Here is a 12,758-nt window from a genome sequence, read left to right as displayed (position 1 = left end):
TGAAGGTAGAAAGATGAAAAGTAAGGATTTACAAGAAGCCTAAACTGTACAAGAGAAAAAAACACAAGTTGAGGGTAATTTACTTTCATTTGTTGGTGTCGGATTTAGCTCTGAAGTTCAGATAGCACCTCCCGAACCTTGACCTGGAAAAAAAGGAAGGAGGAAAGGGAGGGAGGAGGAAGAACTGACCACAGTCTTAGAGTGAGAGGGGACAGAATGTTCCAGACAGTCTACTGACATGGGTGGCAAGATTGATTTTTTTTTCTGGTCAGTACAAAGAGCTAATATGGTATTCCTGCCAAGAACAAAGCATAGTGTTAGATTCCGCGGGAGGGGGTCCCAAAGGCAGAGGATTTGTCTTTGTATCTCCAGGGAATAGCAGGTTCTTAGTAGGTGCTTAATAAATGCCTATGTTCCCAGCAGGTGCTTAGTAAATGTTTGTTTTTGTAGTAGGTGCTTAATTAAATGCTTATTGCTTGATTGATAAAAGGATCAGCACTTGGGGTCAGAGACTGCTTTGAAGCCCCACATATAAGATATCTTCCAAATGTGGCAATGAGGCATTAGCCAACAAGTAATTTAGCTGAACCCCTATTTTCTGCCAGGCTCTCTGCTAGTCACAAGTACAAAGAATAAAATGGCACCTCCTGATAAGATATTGTTGTTCATTCATGTCTAATTCTTCTTGAAGTCTGGGTGCCACATCATGGCAATCCTGTCCTTGGAATTTTCTTGGCAAAGATACTAGAATCGTTTGCCATTTGTGTTCTCCAGTAGGATTAAGGCAAACAGAGGTTAAGTGATTTGCTCAGGATCTCACAACTAGTCATTGTCAGAGGTTGGATTTGAACCTGGTTCTTCCAGGCTTCAGGGTCCTTTGTTCTAACCCTCACCACCCAACCACTCAGTTGCCTCCTAGTTATAAGATGCTTATGTTCTAATAGGGGAAGAGGCACAGGGGTAAAGAGGGTGGCATTGAAAGCAGAGTAGGAGCCAGCCCATGTGAAGGGAGATGGTGAGTCACTTGGGAAAAACAAAGAAAGCTGGCTTGTCTGGAGCCCAAAGAGACAGGGGGTCTTTTTTCTGCCTCCTCTTGAATTCATTCTCATCACACACTGCATTGGTCGAATTGTATAGGAACCAGTCCCTGCCCTTGAGGAGTTTATAATCTATTTGGAAAGACAAGGCATAAATATATGAGCAACTAAATAGCAATAAAAGGATTACCTAGAATTCTAAGACTGAGACAATGATTGAAGGAGAAAATGATTGATTGTGGAAAAATGGCAAAGGTTGCTGTTCAGGCTAAACTTGTATACACATGTCAAGAGTGCTAGCTATAGCTAACGATCCAAGGGTGTGTGTGTGTGTGTGTGTGTGTGTGTGTGTGTGTGTGTGTGTGTATGTATCTGTATGTCGAAGTGTGGCCACATATTTGATAAAGACCACAAACTGTGAGGAGTTGAAAGGTGGGATCCCTTCTACCTATCTTAGTAAGGAGAAATGTAGAAAGGTACAGAAGAAGAGGAGAGACTAAGGTCAAAAATGTGGAAGTAGGAATTCAAGGGGCACAATTGACAGAGGAAAATAGTGAGTGATAAGTTGAGATAACTTAAGTGGGTTTTTTCTTTTTAGGTTTTTGCAAGGCAATGGGGGTTAAGTGGCTTACCCAAGGCCACACAGCTAGATAATTATTAAGTGTCTGAGGCCGGATTTGAACTTAGGTACTCCTGACGCCAGGACAGGTGCTCTATTCACTGCACCACCTAGCTGCCCTTAAGTGTTTTTCATGGTTAGAACACTGCTCCTGGACTCAAGAAGACAAAAGGTAAAATCCTGCCTAGGCATTAGCTGGGTGACCCTGGGTAGGTCATTTAACCTGTGTGCCTCAGTTTCCTCATCTGCAAAATGAAACAATAGTATCACCCACCTCCAAGGGTTGTTGTGAAGATCAAATAAGAAAATAATTGTAAAGTTGTTTTAGCAAACAGTTTGGCAACATAATAAGCACAATATAAATAATAATGATGATGATGATGATATATATAGTATCAGATACTAGCTGTGTAACCCTTAGCAAGTCACTTAACCTCTCTTACCCCAGTATCCTCACAGGGATAATAACTCCTATTTCCCCAAGTTGTTATGATGATCAAGTTTATAAAGAAATTATAAAGAATTTTATAAATTATAAAGAAATTTATAAAGCACTTTATAATTTATAAATTTATAAAGTACTTTATAAAACTTAAATTGCTATATAAATGCTAACTCTTATTATTGTTGAGGCTACTATTATTATTGAGTAAGGTTTTATATATATATATATATATATATATATATATATATATACTCTCAATATGTAATACAGTTTTTAGGTTTCTTATCTCTAAAATGAAGATTTTAGAGCTACCTTGATCAAGGATTCTTAACTTGGAGGTCCATGAACTTAGATGGGGAAAAAATGACATTTTTATTTCAACATAATGGATTTTCTTTGTAATCCTATTAATTTTATTCTGTGTATTTAAGAGCAATATTCTAAGAAATAGATGGCATCTAGGTGGCACAGCAGATAGAGTGCCAGGCCTGTAGTAAGGAAGATCTGAGTTTAAATCTTTTTTAAATCTATCTCAAATCTATTAACATTTATTGGATTAATTACAGTAACTCTCTCTCTCTCTCTCTCTCTCTCTCTTAGGTTTGTTTCTAGACTTGAATTCAGGTCTTCCTTACCCCAGACCTGGCCCTCTACCCTTTGTGCCACCTAGTTGCCATTCATTTCTTAGAATACTTTTTTTAAATACATAAAATAAAATCCATAAAATTACAAAGGAATCCTATCATGTTGAAATAAAATCTCATTTGCCCCCATCCATATTCATGGACCCCAAAATTAAGAACCCCTGATCTAGTCTGTTCTAACACCTTTGATTTTAGAGATGAGACCTGGAGAGACTTATATAATCACCAAAAGTTGCCCAGCTAGAGAACTGAAGATTATATCTAGATGATTTTCTGCTAGCAGCTAAGCATTCTAGCTGACTGAGGTAGCTAAAAGAAGAAAACTATTAGATATAAGGCAATTCTCATGTGGGAATTTATTCTTAACTCTTGACCCTTGTACCACAAGTGGGAAAGAAGACCCTTTGAGCCAGAGGTGTGAATGGAAGTGATGATGCAACCCAGGATTCTTTGCTGAAAGGAAGTCCTCCCTCTGACAGAGTAACCCTCTCTTCCCCCATCTCTCTCCCACCTTTCCCTTCCTGTCCTGCTCCTCCACAGGCTCCATCCTCTCATAAACCAACCAGCTAACAAGTATTTATTGAGTATCAACTCTGCCTTGTGCCAGAATATCATGTCAGATGAATAGAAGAAGACACTTCCTAATAATTAGAACTGACCAAAAATTAACTAAGATGCCCCGGGGAGTTCATTTTGTCCATCGATGTAGGTATTTAAGCAGAGACTGATAATGACCACTTTTTGGGTATGTTGAGGCGGAATTCATGATTAGGATAAGGATTGAATTAGATGAGCAATGAAGTCTCTTCCAGCCCCTGTTGTCTGAGATCTCACAAAAGTGGTCTCTCTCTTTATTATAATCTGTCAAGGATCTGTAACTTAGTAATAGTAATAATAATAATAATAATAATAATAATAATAATAATAATAGCTTATTTATGTGGTACTTTAAGGTTTACAAAGCCTTTGACATATTATTTCCTTTGATACTGATAACAATACTGTGCAGCAGATGCTGTTGTTATCTCTATTTTGTAGATGAAGAAAATGAGACTTAGGGAGTTTAAGTAATATGCCCAAAGTCACAAAGCTAGGATTCAAAGCCATACTACCTCTCAGTTTCTTTATTGTGAGTTCTCATTTTTTCCATTACGTAATAGATGCGCTTTGAAAGTAGCATTAAAAAAAAAAATCACATTGTGGTCAGTTTGGTGATGGGAGCCTCTTCTCTCTAGGAGTTTATCAGCTAATTAGAAAGACAAGATACACATAACAATAGAGAACAATATAGAGTGATAGATAAAAATTTCATGATCCAAACTAGAGGAGGCAGTTGGGGCTTCCTAGAGCTTTTGTTGAGTCTCAAAGGATAACAATGAAGACCAACTGAGTAGCGACCACAGAATTGAATAGTTGAAAGAGACCCTAGATGCCCTCTAATCTAACCTATACTCAAATAATATGTGCTTTTAGATTAATCAGTGAGTTTAAAATCTCCAGTGCCTGCTTTTGAAGTCAATCCTAACACGTTTCATCCCCATTCCATTTGGTGGTCTTTCACATCTTTGAAGGCAGCCATTACTTAGTGGGGGGCTAACCATCCCAACTTCCTTCCAGGCCTGGCAAGTACCTGGGGGGCCTTTCACCATCCTGGTTGCCCTCCCCAAGATAGTCTCTGTTTTATCTGTTTCCTTGAATTGTGCTGGTACTATTTGAGTTGAGCTCTTAAAAGATGGATAGGAATTTCAAGTAGTTACAAGTTTACAGTCCTCACTAAACTCCTCCAAACCCCAACACCCCCTTAGTATAATAGAAAGAAGACAGGATTTGGAGGCAAAGGACCCAAGTTAAAATTATGATTCTTAACTTACTTACCTTTGTGATCCTGGGCAAGTCACTTAACCTTTATAAACTCTAGTTTCTTCACTTGTAAAATGAGAAGGTTAGAATAGTTGACTTAGAAGGACTTGGAGTCCGGAAGAGTTCAAATTTGTACTCATATACTTACTTGCTATGTGACTCTGGGCAAGTCTTTGAGACCTCCCCCAGTCTTAGTTCCCTTACCTGTAAAGGGATAAATAGTAGCACCTATTTCACAGCATTCTTGTGAGTCTCAAATGAGATCACATATGTAAAGTGCTTTGCAAACATTAAAGCATTATATTAATGTAATTATTATTTTAATTTATGATTCTATATTTTGAAATATGAAGGTCTTTAATAACTGGCTTGATTTTCCTCCTAAGGAGGAGGGAGGAGACCATTTAGGCTGATATATACCACAATGTCACATCCTTTACTTATTCTCTATCACTGACTTCTTTCAGCTCCAGAAATTGTGAATTATGAACCTCTTGGGCTGGAAGCTGATATGTGGTAAGTTTTACAATGAGATGTCTTCCAAGTCAGGGTTTGCTCAGTCTTCCTCTGTAACCAGCCTTCTTAACTCAGGAGTGTCCTCCCAAGATGCATGATACCCTCAATTTTTTTTGGTGGGGGGGTGGAGGGGATGTGATTTTCTGTGCAAGCAGTGCAGTTCCCTAAGTATCCATGTCTTGGGTCATTCTCCCTTCTATGTCCCCTCTATAAGGAAGCCCTGGGGTTGTGAGAATGAACATCAAGTCCTATTTAGAATGTAATGATGTTGTCACTTTGGTAAAAGTTAAGAAGGAAAGGAAACAATAAATTTGTTTCTTTGGATTTCAGATAAATGACCTGGAATGCGTGTAGAGCCCACACAGCTATACCAGCTTAGAGTAATTTATCCATCATCCTCCAAAGATGACTGGACTTCTTTAAAGATAGCTGAAAATTGTCTTACCTGTGGACCACAAGGGGGATGTTTAATGGTCCTTTGAGGATCTTATGCAGGAGCCCTTTACAAGATCTTGGGTTCTTTGATAGACACTGATTCCAATTGCTTTTTGTCTTTCAGGAGCATAGGAGTCATCACCTACATACTGTAAGTATCTCAGCAGGGCTAAGGTCTCCAGGTGGGGTGGGAAAATCGTAGCTCCTAACCCTCCTGCCCAGACCTCCTTGGGAGCCAGTGGAAGAAGAATGAGCTCTAGGCTTCCACATAGTCACCCTAGGGAGGATACTTCATTCAACAGAGAGAGAATTGACTAAAGTCAGAGGATCTGGATTCAGATTCCACCTTTGATGCTTCCTTTCTCTGTGGGACTTAATTTCCTTATCTGTAAAATTATAGGTTTAAACTGGAAAGCCTCTCAGCTCTCTTCCAACACTGGATCCTGTATGCCTGTATCAATTAAGAATCAATAAAACTTGCTCCTTTAGCAAAGATAGAACTCTAGGCCTGGAATTAGGAAGACTTGAGTTCAAATTTGACCTCAGACACTTGTTAACTGTGATCCTGGGCAAGTCACTTAACTCTGTTTACATTAGTTTTCTCATCTATAAAAAGAGCTAGAGAAGGAAATAGCAGACCAGTTAACTCCAAATGGCATCATGAGCAGTTGGATATAGCTGAACAATAATCAAAATTTCCATTTGGGGGGCACTTAGGTGGCCTATTGGATAGAGTACTAGTTCTGGCACTTTTTCTGAGTTCAAATCTGACTTTGGAAACTTAATGTGAGATCCTGGGTAAGTCACTTATCCTGTTGGCCTCAGTTTCCTCATCTCTAAAAAGATCTGAAGAAGGAAGACACCTCAGGGTCTTTGCCAAGAAAACCCTATATTGATTGGGTCATGAAGAGTCAGAGGACAGAAAAAAAACTAAACAATTTTAATAGCAATTCCCAGGGAGGTGGGGATAAAGGTTAAAAACCCAGGCGGCTTTGAGGTGGGAACAGCAGAGATACATTCAGCTCAGCCATCCTGCAGTACTTTACATATAGCAAACTTGTAGGTCTCATTGCTCACAAGATTGATTACTTACTGTTATTAATAGCAATTAATATTCCGCAGCCTGTCTCTGCAGTTCCTACAGTGTCCCTGAGAGCCTACTAATCAGCCTCTTCCTGACTGTCTCTAGCTCTTTCTTTAGTTACTGTCAGAATCTAAAAATGTCGTATTTTATTTTAAAATCATGGAAAAGGGCCCCAGCACTGCAGGCTGCAAAACCATCTTGTGTTAAGGAAATTACCTTTGGGTTCATTCTGCCCTTTCTCTCCCTCCCCCTTCCCTTTCTTGGTCTCTCCTTTCTCCTACCCCATCTACCTTGTCTTTCTTTCTCCTACCTTGGATCTCCTGTTCTCTCTTCCCCTCTCCACTTTATTTTTCTCTTTTTTTTCCTTCCTGTCTGGGGATTCAAATTACTAGATAGACATTTTAAAAAATTATCTAGAATATTCAAGTTAGAGCAGTAACACTTGGTCTGTGTGTGTGTTTGCCTTTATATACACACACACATACACACACACACACACACACACACACACACACACAAACATATATCTGATTCTGCCACATTTAGCCTTCAGCTCTTTGTGAATTCTGTTTTCAGTATTAAGATGATGATGTTTGATTCCTCAAGGCAGGCAACAATCCTGTGGCTCTTTTGGTTATCAGTGATTGCAGATGTGGCCCAGTAACCTAAGAGAGTACCCAAGTCACTCAATCACCAAACATTCATTAAATGTTTATCTGAGATCCACAAGAATGAAACAGCTGTCCCTGGGCCTTCAAGGAGTTTACAGGATATTGGAAGAGACAACCCAGCACTATACTCAGAGTCACTGATCTAAAGAAAGACCTTGAGTCCCTATTTAAAGTAACACTATGCTGGCAGATCTCTCCTTCTGTCCCCAAATAGGACCTCATGCATTTATCTCTATCTTTTTCCTTTCTCTCTCAGTTTTTTCCCCCTTTTTGTAATATCCTGCATCTAGGTATTTCAGAAAGATTCCTAGGAATCATCTGCATTTTTACAACTGAAGTCTGAATTCAATCAATCAGCAAATGATTAAAGATTATCTTTGTGTTGGAGAGTTCCAGGTGGGATGGGAAAGTGGATAGCTCCTAACCTTCCCCCACCAGAGCCAATTGGGAGACACACACACACACACACACACACACACACACACACACACGCTAGGCAAATCACCCAGGAAACCTTACAGAAGCAATGGGATCCCCTGTTGCTGTAACCCACACTCCTCAACTGGTTTTAATTCAACAGATATTTATATGAAATATCCAATAACCACAGGAGTGCTCTGCCAAGGGATTGGATCTGCAGAGAGGAAAACAAAACGTCCCTCCAGCACTTTGAAAGCTCCAGAGGGGATAAAATGCGAACTGAGATATTTAAGAAATTCAAGGTTATTTGAGGAAAGAGAGAACAATGATGACTGGGAGGGATCGAGGAGGAGGGCTAGGCTTTAAAGGACAAGGAAAGGTGGAAATGATGAGGGAGCACCTTCCAGGCGTGGGGAATGATTTATGGAAAAACACTAGAGGATGGAGACAGAATGCTGAGTTTGGGGAACAGCTGGTCTCTCAGTTTGACTGATGTGTAAGGGAAGTGAGAAATAAGGCTGGAAAGGTGGGTTGGAGCCCTTTTATAGCAGACCTAAAAAGCTCACATTCTACTTGGGGAGGCAAAGTCTAAGTAAATAGACTTACACAAGATACATAAGGAGACAAGAGCAGTTACCTCAGAGATTAGACACTAGGGGAGGGTGTCAAGGAAGTGGAAGTGAGGAGGGGAAGTTTCCAAGAAAGGCATCCTGTACATAGTAAGATTTAAATTGAGTCTTGAAGAGTTCCCTGACTATTTTGGTTCATTCCATTGCAGTTCTGGAAAGGCAATAATGTATAGAGGAAAACACATAGGATTTGGATCCAGTGGTTGTTTGGTTATTTCAGTCATGTCTGATTTTTCATGACTCCATTTGGATTTGGTTTGGGGTTTTTTGGCAGAGATATTGCAGTGGTGATTTCCTTCTCCAACTCATTTTTCAGATGAGGAAATGGAGGCAAATAGGGTTAAATGACTTGTACAGGGTCACACAGCTAGGAAGTAACCAAGGGTTTTCTTGACTTTAGAGTCAGAGAACGAGGGTTACTTGATGCCAATGTGATCTTGGGATAAATCATTTAACCTCTCTGGGCTTCAGTTTCCTCACCCATAAAAAGAGGGTGTTGAATTATACAGTTTTCCCTTCCACATCATGGGAGCTGGAGCACAGCGACCCCACAATCTGAAAAATCCATGTAAAATTGTTTTGGTCTTCCCTTTGTATCAGAGAATATAGAAGGTAAAATATGTTGATATTATACATATATATATATATATATATATATGTATGATTTATTTATTTAATAGATTTCTGAGTTTTTAAACTTTTTCTATGTTGTTTGCTGGCATTTGAGTGTTGTCTGTGGTTTCTGCAAAATTCTTCCAAAATTCATATTTAGTTTTTATGCTGACCCACGATATAGTGAACCTGTGATGGGTAAAGTCATAATGTGGAAGGGATAACTCTATAATCCCTAAGAATCCTTCAGACTCTAAATCTTTGATCCTCTTGAAATTATATACTACATATAATATACAAGTTACCATTTCATGCCTCTAATTATTTCATATATCTCCTCAGTTCGACTATAAACTCTTTGCAGGTGGGGCTGTATTTTATACTCCCTTATATCTCCTGTGGTACCTAGCAAATACATACACAGACACAGAAATATATGTATATATAAAATGTTCACAGAAAAAAATATATATATACATATATGTATATTTTTTAATTATTCACTTAAGAGTTATGAATTGATTGAATAGAGGGTGTAGTTTGTGATCCTGGATGGTGTTGGAGAGACAAGAAGGCATTTATGCTAATAAGACAGAGTTTCCAAAGAAAATTACTTCCATTGTTAATTTAATTTGAGATTCTCTAAATGATTCTCTGAGCCTTGCTTTCCTCATCTGTAAAATGACCTACCTCCATTATAGGTTTGTTATTAGGAAAGTTGATTACAAATTTTAAAGAAATATATAAATATGAGTTAAATGTCAGATCTACTAAGTAGAGAAAACTTACAATCTATTGAAGGGAGGAAAACTATATACACAGATAGGTAAAGTACAACTTCAGTGGTTCCAGTATCTCATTTGTGCAGAGTAAAATCCATCTATACCTTTTTACCTTATGCCATTCTTATCCTTGGCTTGCTTTAAACTTATAATTGCTGCCTTTTGTTCTATCTCATAGATTCTAATAAAGAATCTGAGCTTCCTATCTGTCATCTCCCTTGCTTAAAATGGCCCATTTCCTTTTCAAGTCCTTTTTTTCAAATGATTGTTATTTATATGCTTAGATTCATTATGTGTCTTCTCATTACTTTTCAAGTCACCTGAATTTTTAATTCTTCTGTCGATATGTATTTTGGGGGCAATTAGTTGACAGGCCTAGAGTCAGAAAAAGAGTTTAGCCTCAGACACTAGCTTTGTGACCCTGAGCAAATCATTTAACCTTGTTTGCCTCAGTTTCCTTGTCTATAAAATGAGTTAGGGAAGGAAATGGCAAATCATTCTAGAAGAATGAGGTCAGGAAGAATTAGTCCCAACTAAATAATAATCATTGTATTTCATGATTCACAACCATACAGCCTCACTAGAAGAATATTGTTGAATAACATAGACTGTTATGGCTGTACAAGACTATGACCATTGATTGTGCTCTTTATCTTCCTCAATTTGCTCCATCCTTTTCTCTTCCAGTTCAATTCTGGGCTCACCTTGTTGTCTATAACACTATTATATAAATAATTGTTTGGGCTGCTTGTCCAACCACAGGCCAAAAACAGATCAGCATACACTTATCATCTTCTTTGATTTTCCAGTGGCATTGTTAGGGCCAATTGATTTCTTTTAGATGACCTTGTTATCTCTTGTGTGAAAATACATGAGAACTAAAAAATGGTATGAAAATTAAAAGGGAGAGATTTATATCACGTTTCATACGCTTCATGCTCAAAATATCTTAATTCCCCCTTTTTTGTGGTTTCAGGTTAAGTGGTGCTTCACCTTTCCTTGGAGACACAAAACAGGAGACGTTGGCAAACATCACAGCAGTGAGTTATGATTTTGATGAGGAGTTTTTCAGCCAGACCAGCGAGTTAGCCAAAGACTTTATTCGGAAGCTCCTAGTTAAAGAAACAAGGTGAGATTTTTGAAAGAATTTCTTAGGCAGCAACCCCCTCTTTTTCATTGTACCTTTTCTGCCCAACCTCTGAAGGAGAGTTGATTTATATGCCACCTGCATGGGACCCATTGAGAAGAAGGAGGTCTGTCATCAAAGGCTTTATGGCTGTAATAGCAGGTGTTGGGGAAAATGTGTACAAGACTGAGACTTGAATTCAGTCTATTTACTCGGGGCTTTTTTGTTATTGTTGTTCTCATACTGAAATGACATAATTGTGAGTGAGTTTTGGAAGTCAGCCTAGGTTTTTCTAATGCTTATTGGTCCCGAATATATCTCACAATCTGTCTCAAGGTACTCTTGGTTTAAGATCAAGTGGCTATATTTTCAAAGAACAAATTTAGGAAAGGGGAAAAGACTGAAATGGTGGAGGGTTTAGAGCCAAGGTACAGACAGGATGGGAGAAAGTGAGAGGCATCATTCTTCAAAACCTCCCAAGCTCAATCTGTGTTTAACAGGAAGGGAGATTGGGGGGGGGGGGAGTTAGCCTTGTCTGTTCTGTCCTTGCTTTCCCCTTCATGGTACCCTTACCTCAGTCAGCTCCTTACTCAAAGAAAGGGGAATCTGTATCTGTCAACCTTTAAGGTTTACAGAATGCTTTATGGATTTCATTACCTCATTGGATCTAAGCTGTAGAAAAGCTATTGAGCCTGATATATCATTCTGGGAACTGCCTCACGGCCAACATAGCTTAGTAACACACAGAGATCAGTTGAACTTCATGGTTTGGCCATAACTGTAGTCAGGGGTGGATTGGAGCTAGCTCAAACTGGCTTAAGAACCAATTGTTAAATTTCTAGCATGAGCATTTACATCTTGGAATCAACAAAAGCTATAAATCAGGGATTGATTTATTCTTTCTTGGGAGTCTAGACTTAAAGTGATGGAGAAATGTTATAGTGCTGATGGAAACTTAAAAGTGTTCCTTGAGCACTGTTTTCCTCTCTAAGGGTCAGTTGTTAAACATTTTTTTTTAAATGTTGGAAGTAATCAGAATTGGGTGATATGTTTCTTATGACTTTTTTGTTCCTTCAGGAAACGGCTCACAATCCAAGAAGCTCTCACTCATCCTTGGATCATGGTAAGGATAGATGTGGTGCACAAGTGCAGATGATGATTTTTTCCAGTGCGTGAACTTGAACTTATCTTGCTCAATTACTAGAATTGCAGTGTGGCTCAAGATTAAGAGACGCCATTTCCCCCATTCAAAATCCATTGCCTAATCATCTGAAAAACCATCCAACACCAAATTTTCCTGTGTGGAACTTAAGCTTAGTGTTTATTGCCAGCTAACTAGACTGCCATAATTTATTCGAGTGAGCTGATACTAATTTAAGCTCCTTTGCTGATTCATTGAAGGTCATGAGCCTCATTTAGAAGAAAAAAAACACAAAATAAATGCAAATGGTATTCTCCTGGTTGTGGGGCCACCTCATTGAGAGTTCATGGACAAGGAAAGCTTAGAGTCATTGTTCCTCCTTAAAATAAAAAATAAATGTTCCGTAAGCATCCTTATGCCAACTCTAATTTTTAAAAAATTAGCTACATTTCATATTTGAAGCCATCAACATTCTTCTTTTCCTTTTCCTTCTTTCTGACCTAAACTAGCTGCCCTGGCCTTCTTCAGGTAGTTAGAGGCATGTACCTGCAAAGGCAGATGAAAGAAGACCATAGGAAACATTGTTTCTGGACTGAAGAGCCAAGGAGAAAATCCATACAAGACCTTGGTCATAGCAGAAATAGATTTGATCTTTTATCATTCCTTTCTCTCTTCCCTTTTCTCATTCTGACCCCAAAGATTCTGGTCCTTCCTGCATATTACTATTGTGGTTACCC

General features: G+C 38.7%; 1 protein-coding gene across 3 annotated transcripts in view; it reads left to right on the top strand.

The window, feature by feature from the left end:
- The window catches only part of DAPK2 (death associated protein kinase 2), a 194,549-nt gene that overhangs the window by 157,492 nt on the left and 24,299 nt on the right, over positions 1–12,758 (top strand). For all 3 annotated transcript variants that reach the window (XM_074234366.1, XM_074234365.1, XM_074234364.1), the window contains exons 6-9: positions 5,073–5,121; positions 5,681–5,707; positions 10,731–10,883; positions 11,958–12,003. In XM_074234366.1, the coding sequence (XP_074090467.1) occupies positions 5,073–5,121; positions 5,681–5,707; positions 10,731–10,883; positions 11,958–12,003 (275 nt within the window). The remainder of the gene's footprint in view (positions 1–5,072; positions 5,122–5,680; positions 5,708–10,730; positions 10,884–11,957; positions 12,004–12,758) is intronic.

Source organism: Macrotis lagotis, chromosome 4, assembly GCF_037893015.1.
Source record: "Macrotis lagotis isolate mMagLag1 chromosome 4, bilby.v1.9.chrom.fasta, whole genome shotgun sequence".
In the NCBI taxonomy this organism is placed as follows: domain Eukaryota; kingdom Metazoa; phylum Chordata; class Mammalia; order Peramelemorphia; family Peramelidae; genus Macrotis; species Macrotis lagotis.
The sequence above is the reverse complement of the archived record's forward strand: the minus strand, read 5'-3'. Positions and strand labels throughout refer to the sequence as shown.